Here is a 19,308-nt window from a genome sequence, read left to right as displayed (position 1 = left end):
TCGCATATGATGTCATCATTTTGTCAGTCAGAGAGTTTGAATTTTATGGATGGCTTTTTTATTGTTCTTGCTGTTGTGTTTTATTGTTTGGTTTGGTTTTTTTTTACAACTACAAAACAAATGTCCCTGAGTTCAGTGATTGCTTTGTTAATTAAAGCAAACAATTCAATACAAACAGAACTTAATGTTAAGCAGCTTTGGAAAGGGATGATGAAGTATAAACAGAGTTCTTCAACACTGAATGTTGACATATATTTAGTGGTTTATAGAATCACTTGTAAGATAAGTCACTGACAAAACCTGCATCTGTAGACACGCATCATTGAACTAAAACCTTCAAACACCAACAGCAACGCATATAGAAAAGGGGGTTTTTACCTTTTGAAAAAAAAGACTTGGTTATCCTAAAAAAATTGCTACAAGCTCAATTTTTTGCTAAATATCCTATTGTTCAAATGGTGTGATACTTCTACAATTAAACTGAGAACTATTTTTGTCATGCATAAAAAAAGATAGAATTGAACAATTATTTTAACAATGATTCCACTGCAATTCTATTCTGTTGAAGGACTTGACATTTAAGAATCATGGTACGTGTCACGAATAATGAGTAAAGGAATATGGAAAAAAACATTCATCAGTGAATCTTTGCTTAGTTGTCTTAGTGTTAATATAACAGAAACCTAAAGGCGATTTTTGTTTTTAAAACAACAATTACTTCCTTCACTTTTACAACTTGCTTTCATACGCTAATGCTTTTCACATGAGAGAGTCTATGATCATTTGCTTGCACTTCTTCATTAACAGCTCTGTTGCCAGCTTTCTCCCCACAGGAAAATGTATAATGAAACAGACTGCTTGAATTTGTTCATCATCATATAGCCTAGGATTTGTCTGATTCGGTTCGTGGTTTGTTTTTTGTTTTTTTTTTCACACCACAGTAATTTAGTACCAATATATTGTTCTTAAATAACCTTTTTTTTTTGCTTTGGCTCAAAGGCTTCTGTACTCCAAATCTTGACTATTCCTTCATCTAGAGATCACAGTGCTCACCCTAAAAAACATTTCCCTCAAAATGAAAATTAAAAATATTATGTCTTCATTTTCCTTTTCACTCAGTGCACCCACGCTGTTCCCCCTGCCCAAATCTAATTTCTATCATATAACCAAGAATTCATATCAGAGAATTTAAGGAGTTCAGAAAATTGAATTGGGGATGACATCTAGATTTAGGTGATCCAAAGCTATTACAGCCAAAACTGAGAGATTTTTTTAAAAAATAAGAAAACATGATTAGTCTAGAAAAGGAAGTCTAACTCCATCACAAAATCATTTCTGACCTAGTGCTTAGAGTCCCAGATAACACATAGGTATACCAAAGTTAAACCATTAATGCACATAATTTAAACTAGGGCTTGGTACTTGGGTTTTCCACATTCTGAGTGGGTTTTTCCTCTTTGGGAGGGTGATTACTAGGGTTTTCGGGGATTTTTTTGTTTGTTTGGGGTTTTCTTGTTTTGTTTTGGTTTTTTTTTTTATGATAACTTTCTGACCAGCATTTCAGCCTCAGCTCTTCACACAGACCCAAACATTTTATAAAACTGAATATAGTGTATTTAAGAGATCTATGAACTGCTTAAGAATCTTGGTTTTGAAATTTCCTCTCTGTAAGCTCAGTTTCTGGCAGCTGATGAATTCTCTGTGCATTTCCTGGAACACCAGAAAGCACCATTACTTTGTACATGGTAAAAAGGTGTTTTTACACACCAAAGTTTACACTTACACACTTTCAAAGTACTAATTTTATGTGCCCTGTTTTATGTAAGTCAGAAGAAACAATTGGTATAATCTTCTTACAGCTTTAACATTTTTAACTTCTAAAAAACTTGAAAATATTACTCAACTTCAAAACACCACACTTTGGGGAAGGAAAGGAAAAATAAATAGAAAAAAAAAGAAAAGATATCAAGGACAATAAAGAATAGAATACAGGAATAAGAACATGAGAACTGGAGATGTGAATTCTTAGTTATCTTAAATCAGAAAAAAATATCTTATTGGGTCCCTAATAAATCGAATTTGCAAGCACCAAATATTTTTAATAAATAGCTTTTAGATTACATATGAAACTTGCATTTATATTTGCAGTCTTTGACAAACCTACAACAAAGAAGAAAATTACATTGGTTGGTAACATTTTTTGCTGATGGTTAGTAATGTAAACACTGTTAACACTTATACTAGCTCAGTTATAATGATAACACAATTTGGGTGGGGGGCCTTTCCTTCCTTGTTTTTAAAAAGAAATCTTGATTTTCTTACAGGGAAAGGAAAAAAAAAAAAATCTGCCTGTGAACTGATCAGGAAAATAATTTGCACCCAAGAATTAAAATTTTGCATTGGTCTGCTAAGGGAAAGCTGCATCAATAATTGCAGCCATGTAGATATTTTCGAAACAGCAGCTGTTTGCTTATAAAACACAGCCAGTATAAATAATCCCTTTTTTTTTTCCCTGTATATCCCTCCACCCTTTCTGTATTTATTTCAGTCAACTCATGGAAGTACCAGTAACAGTAATGTCACATTTTTTGTTCATATTTTACATATTTATTTCTCCATATCTGTAACTTGATTTATTACAGGGACATGGAGAATAGATAACCTTTTAAGGGTTAACTAGAAACATTTTTTAAAATAATTATTGATGTATGCTTGGTTTGCTAGCTAAATTCATCACAGGCTTTTCATGCTAATTTCAATGTTACAATAACTACTTTCCAAGTAATCAGTTTTTCTGTTCACATTGGCAGAGCCGTGCAACTCTGCAGTTTGCTACTGCATGTCAGAAAGAAATGAAATTCCAGGAAGAAATCTAAGAATGACTGCACTTGGCACAAATCCAAGATTTTAAAAGTTTTCCTTCTAATTCAATGGGGAAAACAAAACCTAAATTTCCTAAGCACAAATTTTGCATGTCTTCTCTCAATCTCTTATTTTACAGCTGCAATAAGAACAGATCATGAATCTAGTGTAAATTCACTGCTTGAATAACCAGCCTGACAGAAAATCACAAATCAGAACAAAGCTTCGAGAAAGAAAGAACACAGTGTAATGCAGTAAGTAGTAGTATAGTATATACAATAGGAAGTGACACGATCGTAAAAGAAATGCTATTCTGAAGAAAGTAACACCTGACAACAGTCTGTCATTATTAATGCTAGCTAACCTTAGTGAAAGGAAATTATTCTTAGAAAGTTTTTTTCACAGTCAGCTGAGAAAGCTAAAGGTGGCAAAATCCTTTCACAGACCAGTTCAGTGGATCTGTCTTTGCTCATTGCTCTGAGTTACCGCCTACCCGTCCCTCCTGACAAACTTCCTAGTTACAATTTGACACAGTATTTCATTGATCCTTCTGTTTTTTGACACTGAGGAGACTGGAGAGAAGAAAGGTTGCCTCACTAGCATCACTCTGCTGCCAGTGGGGAAAATAGTGATCATTCAGTAAGCAATTCAGAACATTTAACTAACTCTCAGATTTTGAGGATCTGCACACATCTTCCTAAGCTTGTCTTACAAATTGTCAATACAGAGATCAATATTATCTCTTCCTAAAAGAAGACTTTGTAATGCACAAGCGGATCATTAGTTGAATTGAAGAGGATTTGTCTGTACTCAGCAAATCCGAGAAAAATATTCTCTGATTATAAATGAGTATCTACCTAAATACACTGTATCTGCCTAAATAAGTAGAGATGTATGATTTTTCTTTTATTTTCTTTGATACAGCAAGGACTGCAATTTCACTTCATGAGGAAACAGTAATAGCTAATAAATGGTAACGGCATTATTCTACGGAAAACATGCAGCAGCTTTGTGCTTTTCAAACTCAGTCAGTTGGTTAAAAATTGGTTTTGCTATTTCAAAACCTAGTAATGTTACAAGGCTCCTAACAACCTGAAGAGGAATGACACAGAGAAGAGCCATAAACACCTTCACTCCTAGATCACCAGTGAGAATAATAAATTCATTTAACATACAGTGGTGTAAAGAGAATTTGGATCTTGTATATGGGAGATATGAACTAGACATAAGTGACAGCTTTGCCAAAGGACTAGAGTTCTTGAGGCTAGCTGTAAAACATCACTAATCTTTTACTTCCAAAAACACTCTGTAACTTTACATTATTTTGCTATGAATCTGCAATAGCGACTGCTAATTTATTTAGACATTCAAAAACTCCAATGAGTAGATACAGCTTATTTTAAATGGAAATTTCTGCATGCTCTAATACAGCTGTCTTTTTTATTGGCTCATGTTACACACTGAGATCTTCAGAATGACTCATATACCATTTAATTTCTACTCCTTTTTAATAAAACAAATTGTTATATAATCAGATTTAATCAGATAAAGCTATCTGACATTAATTTCTCATATTTTTCAATTTAACATCATAATCAGTGACATGAATTTATAATTACTCACCACAGTCTATTACAATTCCCCCAAAATATCCTTTTTCGTTTTACAAATCAGCTTCAAGTGTCAGCATGGTTTAGGTGGAAATCCTTGATGAAAGCTTGGCACTCATCCTTAGCCTGCAGCCAGTAGCACTGTGGGAAGAAGGTGGTGGGATCGGCTTGGTGGAAAAAGGGCAAGTTTTGGAGGTTGAGGCACAGCCCCTCCTTGGTGGTGAAGGCTCCAGTGCCAGCAAAGTGGTTCACTACCTGGTCCTGCTGCAGCTGCTGATAGCTCACAGCATCGCATTGGCTGGTCCAGATGAAGGCTGGTGTCTGGTCCCGCACCATGTAGGCCATCGTGTCACGGGTGCCATTTGGGTCCTCATCATACCACTGGGCCTCTCCTCCTCAGGAGGCTCTTAGGTCCTCACTGAGTGCTGACCCAACCCGATGCTGACCCTGGCTCTGAATGCAGAGGTGCCTCCCACTGCTCATCATCACCACCATCCTCCTCATCTTCCTCAGCAACTTCTGGGTGTCCTGCTGCTGCTCCAAGCAGGTTCACACCCTCACCATGTTGAAGAACTACTTCTCCACCCGGCCCCCTGCCCGTAGCAGCTTGTGGATGACGGCATATGGGCCCTGAGCCGAGAAAATCTTCTCCTTGATGGCTGCCTCCATATGCTGCCTGGTCCTCCTCAGCAGCTCCACGTTGACTGAGTGCTGCTGCCTGGTGCTGGCAGGAACTTTGTGCTTCTGGCTGCCCGAGCCAAGTCTGCCCCACACAGCATGCACCAGGTTAGAGAGCTTCATGCTGGAGTCCTGGCTGCTCTACACCCCCCAGGGGTGCCTCACAGGGCCCAAAGGCCCCACTCAGCCCCCCAAAAAGAGCAGGAACATCTCCTACTCTAGTAGTTGCCCCCTGCCCAGCCAGGCTGAGGGGGTCTGTGTGCCAACGAGTTGACTCCTTCCAGCGATAGCCATTGGGTTCGCCCTCTCTGTTTGTGGTTGCTATGGTGCTCCACAAGGAGCCTGAGTGTTCCATGGGCCAGGGCATTCCATGGGCTCCCAGGCGCTCCATAGCCCCTCCCAGTCGTTCCATGGGCGTTGACAGACAGCTTCATCTTGCCGATCTCCGATCTCCTTGTTGATCTCCTCCATGAAGTGGATGACAAAGGCCACCAGCTTGTGCTTGTTACAGCTGCACCCAGGACAAGTGTAGATGTATTTATTATTACACTCCAAGCTAGATCTGCAAAAAGAAACTGTGCATTTTACTTGTATCAGATCAAATTCCAAAGTGATATCTAAGTCCTAGGAGGCCCCAAAGAAGCAGAAGTACTGACACAATTCACTCTTTAAGGTGGCTTGATTTAGGGTCACATTTGTGGAATAAGCTTGGCAAAAGCACTTCCCATTTCTACTTTCTTTAAACATATTTTATTTGTAGGAAAGTAAAAAGAAATTACTGAATGCTTCCTAAATTGTCCTGATTCTAAAACCATGAACTCTTCATAAGTACACTGGGATAATGTTGACTTTCTTTGTAATCACTTAGCTTACAAGCACTTTTGTTTTAAAATTATAAAGTTTTTGATCTTTATATAGCATAAAATACTGGGTTTCAGGTTTGGTTTCATGAGAACAACCCTCCTCTCTTATGTTGACAATAATTCATATATTTGATTCGTGAACTGCTCTCATCTTAAAGTAACAGAAATCTTATTTCACAGAAACAAATTTGTGCAGATATTTCTTTAGACGCTTAAGAGAATCTACAAGCAATTTAAAAAAAAACCCTTTAAACATTTTTATTACTATAATATCCAATTTTCATCCAGTCCATCCCATATATTTCTGAAATATTCAAGAGTGAGACACACTCAGGAAGAGTGTCTTCAAGCTTTATGCAGTCTGCAAAAGCTCTGCAGGATAAATTTGGTTTTATTACAAACTACTCTGTGTACATGTGATAAACCAACCACCAATAAAATACCCTGTCAATCATACACAGCTTTCAAATATTTTGCAGACAAAACTATCTAAAACAACAATAACAAAAAAAGATTGGTAGGGGATCTCCTACTATGTGGTAGCTAAAGAGAAGATATAGGGAAAAAAAGAAGAAAAACCTAGTAACTTCAAACCTGATTTTGAAAACCTGAATGATCCACTTCTTGTTATTCCCAGGATACAAGGTTAAAAAAAACACAAACAACCAAAAAACAAATTATAACTTGGATAGTTTTCTTCAAGATGATCTCTCATTTTATATGCAGCATCAATGCACGATCTCCAGACAACATTAGAGGGAAAATAGGGCTAGTCAAACACATGACCTGGATTATTAATGCAGTATCATTATGTCAGTTTGCCATGAAGTATATAGTATAAGAAAAGGAAACATACATGTTTAGAAAGACTTTGAATGGAATTTATACACAAAAGTTATTTTTAAGGCATAGACCTGAATACATACAACAAAGTCAGTGATACCCGTCCACTGCCATCTTTTGCTCTTGGTTTATAAAAGCATTGACAGCCTTAATGCTAGCACAGAAGCTTCACTTAACAAGGGTCTAGCCCAGGCTGACATACTCAATACTCATAGAAATATTTTTCTTAGAGCCTTTTAGGGAAGCAAAAATCCCAGTCAATCTGATCTAAGCAAACTAAACATTTAGTATGAATTACACTAATAAAAAAAACTTGAAAGCTGAGACAATTTACATTTAATTCCAATCTTAGTTATCTGCAAGCATCACATAAATAACTGTCTTTGCTCAAACTATTAATACAACTTTACATGTTAATCAGTCTAATCTTTTATCACAAGAAAACTTTACTAGGCAAGATCCATTCCTTAAAGAAAGAAAAGACACTTCACTGGCAGCTATCTCAAGGCTTACTGAAACCACTAAAACTAATTATGTAGGAACATTTTTTCTTTTCTATTTTCCCTTCTCTATGTACATTAATTTTGATAACAATTTTTAGTGATAGCCTTCGTATGTTTTGACCATGGTTTCTGATCAGGTAAACTGAAAGCTATTGTAAGAAGATGCTAGTACATGACAAGATAAATTACAGTGTTCAGAAAATTGCCCGTAAAAAAAAGTTTCATCATGTGGTGGTACTTACAAACATATTTTCCAGAGCTGTACCAAGTATGACATCATTATTTTACTAATATGAAGCCAAGACATTATGAAGAAAGTTAATAAGCCTACAGGTATCATATATTTTCATGGTTGTTCATAAACAACCACAACAGCTGAATGTGAAACTAACAAAATCTCATTTTTTCTACACATTATGGCCAGTAAGATATTTGTAGTTCGCCCTTCTGGTATATATATATCTGTCAGATCTAGTTTGTCTTTGAGTCTGTCGTGGTTTAAACCCAGTCAGGTAACTTGTTCACTCACTCCCCCCCCTTCTTTCCCTCCCCCTACGCCCGGAGGGACGGAGAGGAGAATCGAAAAGAATGCAACTCCCACGGGTTGAGATAAGAACAGTTTAGTAACTAAGGTATAACACAAATCACTACTGCTACCACCAATGATAATAATGATAAAGGAAATAACAAGGGAAGAGAGTACAACACCTCAGCACCAGCCGACCGATAACTTGCCCCCCTCAGCCCGACCAAGCTCCGACCGATACCTCCTCCAACCCTGCAGTCTCCCAGCCCTTCCGGCTAACTCCCAGTTACATCCTGGGCATGACGTGCTGTGGTATGGAATACCTCTTTGGTCAGTTTGGATCAGGTGTCCTGTCTCTGCTTCCCCCTGGCTTCCCTTCCTCCCTGGCACAGCATGAGGCTCACAAAGTCCTTGGCCAAACCAAAACATTGCTATCAGCTCTGTTCCCAGGCCGAAAGTCAAAACACTGCACTGCACCAGTTACCAAGAAGGGGAAAAAAGACTGCTACTGCTGAACCCACGACAGAGTCACAGAAATTAAGTTGGAAATTCCCCATTTCCTAAAGGGACTGTGAATAACGGTCATTATTATTTTCTGGCTGTTATTAACAAGGTGAAGAAATCTTGCTGATATTTAGAAGCTTTGTTCTTACTGAAAACTCACATTTGTTGTACATATGAAGTCTACCATACCCTGCTACTTGCAAGGTTAACTATTATTTTGAAGCAAAGTGCCTAATTGAGGTACATGTGTTCCCACTGTAACAGTTTGGGTTTTTTTTAAATAACCAAAGTGCTTTCAATTACACAGTTGAAAACAAGACCATAAACTCCAGTTAAACAAAACACTTATATAAAAGGTTTATATGGAAATTGGAGTATTCCACTGAGTCATGACCATATTCATGTGCTCTTTGAATTGAAGTAACAGGTTCTCACTTCTGAGCCGTTCATTTCTTCACCAATCATAGTAAGCAATCCTCTTTTGCTGCAACAATAACTCTTTGTTAAGAGACTTCAAGTTTCTATAAGATCTACCAAAATAATTTTACCTCTTAGTTCACCACTGTTGTTTATATTTGTCTCTTTTTAATTTTTACTTTTTTAACTACTGCTTTCTGCAACACGCCCAGAAGTACCTTAGAAATACAAGTCCTTTATGAATCATGAAACCATATATACTATACCATATTTTTTCACCTTTATTCTATGCTTTCATATTAAACAACGGGACAGCACTATTGATTGGAAAGCTTTTATTAGATACTCTATTATTTAATATTTTCCTGCTTCAAATATCCAATTAAATATTTACATGAGAAGAAAATATTGGAGAAAATTAAGATATTTCCCTTAGTAAGTTCTAAAAGAAAACTGTTAATGAACAAGCAAAACAAAATCATATTTAGTAAGTACTTTTGGGCAACTGTCAAAAAATCCAGTCATTTTATCTTATTTAACCTGCAAAAATATAATAAAGAATGCAGACTCAATGATCACTTGAAATTCACATGAATTTTCTTTAGTGTATAAATTAGTCTAAGTTTTATACTAAACCAAACTATCTATTATTTAGGAACACTGTTTCAACTTCCCTACTTCTGGTTGGAGTTTTAAGTGTTATAATAGCCAGGCATTCATGAAAGGTGAATTAGAGGGACATAACTGATGCATCTGTTCTCCAAAGTTTAAATGCTAAAAATATTCTTTCCTGTAACTCCAACCAACTTTGAAGAATATATCTCCTACCATTCTCTATCAGGCTTTATCAGAGTCCAGAGTGAGCTTTAAAGAAAGAAAAAGCAATCTGTGAAGAGCAGGAAAGGCTGTAAGGTTGATTCTCCATTAGGGCTTTTCAGAATGCTTTGGAATGTAGAAAATATAAATGAAAGGTTTCATCTCCAGATACAAGTCTAATTTAAGCAAGTAACCATCATACAAGCAGTACGTCACTGCTGCACAGATGCTCCAAAACCTGTAAAACCGGATGGTTCTATCAATCTTATTATCTGCAAAGCATTGCCAAAATGAGAGTCAGGAGAAGACAGAGCAGCAAGCATAACAAAAGGCAAAAGGAGCACAGCTGAGAATAGCCAGAAGGAGACTTTAGAGAGGACCATCCTCAAGACTTCCTTCAGAGTTGAAGTGTGAACAGATGATGGATGGAGAAACCACCATTGCTTTATTGAGCAACTGTGCCCCATGTTTCCAATGCTCCAGGGTTTTCATGATCATGACATGTGAATTTATCACAGTATTAATCATAGTAAATGTATACAAATAAAAATTCTTTTAATGCTGTAAACTATACTAGCTGAAATTCAGTATTTTAGCTATATAGATGTGGAAACAGAAACCTGCATGAAAATCAAGCAAAACTACAGGAACTATTAAAAGTACTGACAGATAAAGACACTGCCAGAATTCATATTAAGCTTAGGTAAACTTTTAATTTATCTCTCCTCTCTAACAGAACAATGAAAAAAATTTTGGCCATGGATACAAATGTTACTTACATCTAAATACAACAAAGTTCTGAATACAAGCTTTTGGAAACCAACTCTAGATTATCAAGATAGCTAGATAAAAATGGTATAAAGACGACAAGGAAAGGAAGAATACACAGGAAGGTGATAACATTTACTTATGACAAAGAATATGAGGTGATGAAATAAAAATCAGTCTGTAATCAATCAAGAAAATTTAGATATTAATGGATACATGGTACTGGGAGTATGGGGGGACAAATCACTCCATAGCTTGATACAGAGAAATCTTAAATGTCATCATTTGAAAATCATGGCAGACATACCATCTTCTGTTATTTTGTCAGAGCTCAAAAATTAATCAAGCTTGATCTGAATAAGTAACTTGATTCATATCACTTTAGCAAGTAGTGGTACCAGTGATTTTACAGGTGGGTGGCAATTTTCTTTTTGAGTCAGTACTGAATCAATACCTTGGTACACTTCTGGAGGATTTTTTTTAACTATTATTATTTTTAAAATATTACAAATTTTAAAATAATATCATTTTAAAATATTATAAATGCCAGGTGAGCCAAATTCCCAATGCATCCTACCTATCTTAATTCTTCCTACTAGGATGCCAGGGAGAGGCAGAAAGAAAGAGTTTCTGTCCTTGGTGTTTAAGCAATTGTGCCTCTCTTCATTGAGACAGACTCTTCGATATCAAAGCACCTTTGTTACTGATGATGTAAACCTCTTATTTAATGTACTATAGTGATGATTTGAAAGTCAGGGCTGTGAGCCACAGGAGGCCATTATTAACAAAGCATATTTCTCATGATTTTAAGGACTGACCTTTCCTACTAGCTGTAGCATAGTCCAGGTTGCACTTTTGAGACTTCTTTTCTAAACTAATAACCTGGAAAGCTTAGTATTCTTTTTGCATCCTATAAAACTCTTTCAAACAATTCTCACCAAAGCTGTGGAAAGCATTAGGTCTAGTAGGATTGCAAAAGTACTGCAAAATGACGTGGACAACTTGGAAAAATAAGTATGTAGCTAGTAACAAAAGCATGAAGAAATGATGCTAGTTAAAGTCAGCTGAGGGAATGTATACTGTTGAAAAAAATAATCAGAACAGTAACTCTGCAAATGCACATAAAAATCAAACTGCAATTTTTGCATGCATTAATCAAGAGCTAATAGCACAAGCTGGATTTTCTAGCATCAGCAATATAGAGTGCAGACATAACCTGCATCACTACTTATATATATATAGAAGAGAACAGAGAAAAGAGTGAACTGAATTGAAAAGAAAGGTTTGAGTAAGCAAGATTGGCAGTGAGAAAAAGATGCCTACAAAAATTCTGAAGTCAACTTATAATACAATAGACCAAATAGCTTTCCAGTAATTTTAAAATAAAGGAAATATGGACAAGAGTGAAAAGAAACGTAGGTGTGATAGAAGTTCTTGTGTCTCTGAGAAAAGGAGCATAGGCTACAATAGCAGTAGGCCAATAATAAACAATGTCTGAATGAATAATATGGTAGAAAAAGAAAAATGTATCTAAAAGATAGCTTGCTGAAAGGAAAACACTAATATAAATGAAATCGTTACCTGTGTATCTTCCTTAAAATATTCCCATGTTTCTAGAGAGTATGTTAATTCATATTTTCTACAGAAAACTTAGAACATGCAGGGGTGAATATAACTATCATAAAGTCATAGAATATTTAGGGTTGGAAAGGACCTTAAGATCATCTTGTTCCAGCCACCTGCCATGGGCAGGGACACCTCACACTGGACCAGGTTGTTCAAGGCTCTGCTCAACCTGGCCTTGAACACTGCCAGGGATGGGTACTGTAATATAACAAAAATAATCAAGTAAGTTCTTTATTTCCTAAGTTTACTTTTAGAACTTTCTGCTTCTAAAAAAAACTTTTGGTATTCATGCATTTCAGCTCACACAGGAGAATAATAACAGCTATCAATACAGAACTACCATTTCAGCAACTCTTCTAAAGATGTGTTCAACACATTCTGTTAAGAAATTGGCTCGGAGGAACCACTCAATTCAGAGATCCACATTGTCCCTTCTATTTCATTGAAGATTACTGTTTGTAGATGTCAAAATGCATAATGCTTTTCCAGGTAGTTTAACATGGCTTACCTGGGATTATTTTAAAGGTTTTGTTCATAGCAAGTTTGTTTGCTTTGTTAAGCCTTTTTTTTTTTTTTTTGACTTTTAAGAGTTGTATTTGAGGAGCAGAAATAAAAAAATAAAAAAAAAAGAGGTGTATTTCTCTGACATTTATGGCTCACCTGGGATTCTGTCATAAATACAAACACAGAAAAGTAAATTCTTGACAGACATGGCATTTGTATTTATGACCACAGCCTTAAAGTCATAACTGTATACTAAGAACAATTTAACCATGCATAAACTTTGTATGTAGGTCCATACAATCACAGGGGAGAAGGCAATGTGAAAGGTTCTCCTGAGTATTTTCTTCAGAATAAAAAAAGGGGCAAAAAAAGATAAGAAGTTGGAAGGAAAATAAGAGGGCAGATATCAAGAGTTCATTCTAGGAAATATGCTTGGTATTGTGGAGAATCTGAAAACATTTCTGTCATCAGTTGCTGAGTGGAAGTCTCCAGAATGGAAGATGGAATGCAGTGTATTCCCTCAGAGGACATTAGCTTTTAATGGCATCTCCATTAAGATGTGGGGTTGCTGGGTTTGAGGTTTGAGGGAGAAGTATATCAATAAGAGAATGTAGACTGATATGAAAAAAGTGAAAGCTGTAATCTGATAAATCTGATCTGGTCAATTGGTTTTAGCAAGATGAACAGCTGAGAAGTTCTGGCAGAATGTTAATCAATGAACAACTTCAAAACTCCCTAAATGGAAATATTGCATTCTTCCCGTGAAGGTAGCCTAAAGAAGGATATTGTGAGCTTTTCTCAAAAAGTAAAATTTGAACTACACTCTTTAAAAAAGTTACCAATTTCAGTCCGTGAGCAGTTGTTAAAATTTTTATATGGACAAGTCATCTAAGTAGATCTTGTATAAATGTAAGAACAAAGGGCAGACATTTTGTAAGAAAAATGTGATTGCTAACAGGTATAGGGGAGAAGCTGAAGGCAAAACAAGGGGAAAAGGTCAGAAAAAGAATAGAGGAAAATGAGATATAAAAACTGTTACATAATGAAGCAACTAACACGAGAAAGTAATACATACTGCATTTGGGGAAAAATCTGATATTTTTGAATTTTCCATAAGTGTGAATTATTTTCTGTAATAAATAACAGGTTTGATAAAACATATTCAAAGAGGTAAGTGGAAAGGCAGATAAGAAAGTTAAGACGCAGGCTAACAGCAGGAAATGAGGGTGGTGAGACATTAGAACAGGCTGTCCGGAGAAGCTGTGGCTGCCCTGTCCCTGGAAGTGTTCAGGGTCAAGCTGGATGGGGCTTTGAGGAACCTGGTTTAGTAGCAGGCGGCCCTGTGTGGCAAGGACGTTAGATCTTTAAGGTCCCTTCCAACGCAAACCATTCTATGATTCTATGAAATAAAAGCCTACTAAAATAAAGTACTAAAATATCAGCAAAATGTCCCGTGATAGCAATTCTATAGTGAGTCAGAACACAATTATACTACAATTTAAGTAAAATTTGCAGAGGCATATGATTTTTCAGTTTCATTCAGATGGATGCTGATTATCCCTGACTCCAATCAGAGAGAGATCTTTCCATAAGAGAAAGATCAGTAGCAAGATGCTACTTACACAAATAATAATCATAAGTGTCATAAGAAGAGTTGAGGAATACTAAGTACTTCTAAAATTACCAACTGGATATTATCAGTAACATTATTAATCTGACCACACACTTGACAGCATTCTCTAAGTTATTTTATCACTTTTTAAACACACTACTTACATACAATTCTCATTATCAACCTTTGAAATCCAAACAGTATTTCTTAATATTTCTTTAAAGTCTCTTTGAGTATATAACACTACTCATTATTTAACACTGGCTTTTAGTCACCCTTAGGCATACATCCTGTATAATTTCAGTAGAGGAGTAGAATACTTAAAAAGAAAAACAGAAATTCAACAGCCATAATTTGAGTTTAGACTTGGACTCCTGCTGCTTCTTGTTGCATTTTTCCATTTGCAGAAAAAAAAAAATAGGATAGTACATTGTTCTGATTTTATCCCTCCTGAAGTGAATAGTTTAACTCATATTGAAAACTGCATGGTGCAAAAACTTTATTTCTAAGTGAGAAGCACTTGATATGATTTACAAAATCACACTGTCACTACTGCTTAGTCTAACTGGTTCCCTACATATGTGCTGACTCCCAGTTATGATGACCTGTGATGCATTTTGCTGAAAAAATGATATATCTATCTTCCCAGGCCAGCTTGTCACATTATTTTATAAAGTGTACTATTATACACAACATTATTAGTCTTGAGATGCAAGGATGTGGTTCATTTATAACTGAGTAAATTAATAATTCCCACAGTAAGGCAAACATGATTATAGCTTATAATATAGCCATAGTAAAGCCTAGAATACATAGCCTCTGGGGACAACTTAAATTATACAAGGACTTAGGGATTTTGAATGTTTAAAATTGCCCAAGTAACAACACATTCTTTGGTCTGTAAACTGTAAGCACACTGTTTCCCTCTGCATTTTTTTTCTTTGATGTTAATGTTTAAGTACTAAGTTCATTTTCCATAATGAAATATAAGACCCCACTATTTTTTGTCCAATTATTTTTGTTTTCCCGAAGGTTTTATTTTTATTACACTGTCTGAAGGGATACTAAATTATGGCTGCATAACAACCTTTAAGCAAACATGAAACTGCAAGAACAAAACAGAGAATGTATGATGAACAAGGTTCAGAAAGGTATGGAATGACCAAAAAAATATGGAAGGAAAAGAAAAAAAACTAAACAAACCAAGGAAAGGTCTAGAAATAAATATACAGGATCAAATCAGTGTGAACAGTGAAACGTAAAATAAGTTTTGAACAAAAGAGACTCAGGAGAACAATTTAACTCAACGACTTTACAGCCATTTTTTTTTTTTATATATATATCCAGACTCCATTAACTCTTTCTTTCACCCTATGTTAGTTTATCACCTATACGTATTTGAGTGCTATTAATTTTAGTGCCTCACTCCTTGGATACTGGACGCCATTCTCTTTCTATATTTGAATCACAACTGAACTGTTAATATTAAAGGACTGTGGCTATAACATAATTTTTGCTTTAAAAGACTTCCAAGCATTCCAGTTTGTTTATGTTTTTCTTAACCTAACAAATAAAAAAAAATAATACATTCATCTTCAGAATTATGTGCTCCTGTCACTGGAAGCTTTTACTCCCTTGACAGTTCTTACTGCACCTGTACACAAAATGCACACACAGACATTATCTCAGCACTCAGGTAACACTTTCCAGGCTTTTCTTTTTCTGTTTGTGGGATCTCAATCACTGTCACACATTCCTCCTCTCCTATTAAACATCAACGAATCTGGCCAATTCTAGCAATTTCAACTTTGCTTTTGATGTCTGATCACTACAGTAATCTGACTTAAAAATGGGTACCCCGTGGGTCCCATACTGGACTCTTCCAGTTGTGATAAGCACTTCAGAAGTATGCTGGCTTGGCCTGGGCCAATAGTCACACTCCCACCCAGCTGCTCACTTAATCATTCCACCTCCACTCCCATCCCCTCACAGCACAGGGAGATAAGAACATGAATGAGAAAGGGTTCAGATAACTACAAGGAGATTGCTTCCTAATAACTATGGTGGGCAAAAAAGACTTGAACTTGGGAAATTTAGCTTAATTTATTGCCAACTACAGTAAACATGTAATTACTAATTCAGGTGGTGGCAAACAAAAAGACATACATACATAATGAAAACAACAGCTTTCCTCCCCATCATCCCCAGGCTCAACTTCACTTCTTCCCTCCCAACTCCTTTACCCTCCATCTGAGGGGTGGAGAAGCAGTTTCTCTTTGTGTCTCCTCACCCTTTTCATCTGCTCCAGACAGGCTGAACCTATACACCAGTGTGGCTCTCTTCTCCACCATGGAACACCTCCTGCTCTTCCAGCCTTGGACTTCCCTGCTGTTTCTCTCTTTTTTCTCTCCTCCTCTCTTTCTCTGGTTTTCTATGCCAAACATTCCTTTTCTACTGTTTTCTCAAGAGGCACCACATGCATACCTGAGGGGCTCGTGGCTGCAGCCCTTGCTGCCGACACCTGGGAACCTGCACACAGCACAAAACGTTTCTCTGGGGTTTTTTTTTGGTTGGTTGGTTTTGGTGCTTTTCTGGGGTTTTTGTTTCCATTTTCATACTCAAAATGTATGTACTGGGCTTTGAAAACACTCACAGGGTCTGCAAATACAGTTAACTGAACCGCTCAGTTTGCAACTGAACTGTTAGCTTCATTATTTCCATTCATCATTTCCCTTTTATTTCTGTGTCCAGATGTATGTTCCTGTTTCTATCTACAGCTCATGCCATGTATTATACTTAGAAGAGATTAGTAAGAACTCCATTGTATATGAGCATCATGAATATTTACAGAAAGCTAACAAACACTGTAGAAAGGAGCTTGTGAACATGAGCAAGACGCTTCTGAATGTCAGTCATATCATTAATACCAAACTAACAAAAGCAACAATTATTTAACTGAGAATTTTCTAAGGATGCTGGTTTTATCCTAAGCCTCTCAAGTGACTTAAAACTACCATTCAAGAAAGATGAGCTTTGACACTGACTCTTATTTTACAAAGCACCACTCTGAGGAAGCTCAATTTACAAACAGGAAACAAAATAGCAAATGAAACAAAGGTGATGTGTGACTGCAATTTCCACCTTAGAATTAAAAGCATTCACAAGAAAATGAAATATAAATAAACAAACTAGATATGTGATTGCAGCGATTTTCAACACCCATAGCAGTTCCAGTGATCTCACACTCACTTGAGACGGAGTGCAAGCACAACTTCCAATGTAACCCACTGTCCTCATTTAGACCAAAATTGCCAAAGCAATGTAAGCATACCCAACAAGCAAACAAAATACAGCTGAAAGCTTATTTTTAGAGTTTTGTCAGAAGATGCAATTATGTTTCTCAATTTTGTTACACATTTTTAGGTCACAGTAAGTTAGGTGGCAAATATTGGCTGTTCCAAAAATAAGATTTCTAAGTTATACTAATACTCACTGGTGATGTGATTCTTTGAAAGTACCATACACACTGATGAATATTTGGATGAATGAGCAAAACAACCAGTTTTGTAGCAAATTACTTGTTTTGGAAAAAGTCAGTTTTTATTGAATTATTAGAAAATAAGGTTATTAATATGATCTGTCGCAAGTCACTATGGATTTCTTAAAATGCTCATTTCCCAGATTTCTTTCAGATGTTTGAAGACAATATAATCCTGAATGTATAATGCTGACTGTATTTCAGGCTGCAATTTTATCCTCATGTTCTTTTGTTATATTTATTCTTTTAAATGGTCTGTGAAACATGTTTTCTCTATGTTTAACAATAAGGGTTGGAATACAGAGCAAAATAAAAACCAGTCTGACAAACATTTCATTTCCATTTCTTTTCTTTGAAACACCAGAGTCATGCAGCTTGTTACATATCTTTCTATTCTTTATGAAATGTTTTGATAATAAATTGTTAAGTAGTTAAAGAGCTTTCTCTTACTCACATTGATATCTTCCAAATCTAAGCTATTCAGAACAACATTGTTCCTCTTCCAGATGATGGGAGGTCTCAGAGTTCCCTGGATTGCACAACTTAAGACCACACTCTGTCCCACTGTTGCTGCAGTTGTGCTTAGTTTTTGATCTTCAGGCAGACTCAGCTGAACTACTTCTGCAAAAGATATATTGTTTGAAGGATTAATTAGAAGGCAGATTCAGAAGGTTAATTAGCATGTAGGTTTTGTACACTAGTAATTTAAGGATTTTAATTGGAATCAAAGTAAAAAGAACTTCCAAGAACCACAGGAAGTTCAGAGTATTTCAAATAAAGGTCAGCATGACATTTCAATTAAATTGACTGACAAGTATCACCCTGTAAGGAAAGATGCATTTAACATGAAAATTAATTTCAGAGGTAAGACTGTTATAAACATGACAGTTTATACAAAGTCTGATACCACAAGTTATTTGACAGTTAAGGCCAATGCAGCAGAGCAGTCAGCACATTCATATGAACTAAAATGGCCGAATTACTACAATACACATTCATATGAATTCATTCTCAGAAAATAAAAATAAAAACTGAGCTCAGAGTACAAAATATACAGGACTGAGAATGAGATGGACAGCAAAGTGGATGCTGCATTCAGAATATAAAATTAAGGTATATGACTGATGGTAAGCCAGGTTTTATGAGTCTTTTCTTGGTATCAGTGAAAACATAGTTTCCAGATCAAACCAAAATTAGTAATCTCTTCCATTTCAGTCTCAAAAGAATATGTATTAATCATAGTGCATACACATTAATGTCATCTTTAAAAAATAGTATTAAAATGATTTCTCAATTTCAAACGTGATTCCTTTTACAATGGCAGAAATTCAGAGCCAGAAAAATAAATAGTTGTGTACTTGAATAAATCTCTTTAAATAAACAAAAAAAGAGAAAACAGGGTTAAATACAAACCTGAAGTAAATGTCACGCATCACTTGACATATTGTGAGTTATCTTATTCCACAAATATTTGCCACATATTTTTTGCATTTACTGTTCAACACAGTATAAAGTGCTAGTGTTGATAACCTATTTCAAAAGGCTTGAAAACCAGCTTTTACTTTATTATTACCTAAATCAGTCAGAACAGAGTGTGTTTCTATTTTCTTTGTTTGCCCAATATTTAGTAATTAAACT

The 19,308-nt window shown here is 35.9% G+C and overlaps 1 protein-coding gene across 3 annotated transcripts in view; it reads right to left on the bottom strand.

The window, feature by feature from the left end:
* The window catches only part of FSTL5 (follistatin like 5), a 317,762-nt gene that overhangs the window by 78,530 nt on the left and 219,924 nt on the right, over window positions 1-19,308 (bottom strand). For all 3 annotated transcript variants that reach the window (XM_061475634.1, XM_061475650.1, XM_061475640.1), the window contains exon 7: window positions 18,125-18,291. In XM_061475634.1, the coding sequence (XP_061331618.1) occupies window positions 18,125-18,291 (167 nt within the window). The remainder of the gene's footprint in view (window positions 1-18,124; window positions 18,292-19,308) is intronic.

Source organism: Pezoporus flaviventris, unplaced genomic scaffold (assembly GCF_033815535.1).
Source record: "Pezoporus flaviventris isolate CSIRO_AGI_PZ_B2104156 unplaced genomic scaffold, CSIRO_AGI_Pfla_v1 ptg000002l, whole genome shotgun sequence".
NCBI lineage: Eukaryota > Metazoa > Chordata > Aves > Psittaciformes > Psittacidae > Pezoporus > Pezoporus flaviventris.
The sequence above is the reverse complement of the archived record's forward strand: the minus strand, read 5'-3'. Positions and strand labels throughout refer to the sequence as shown.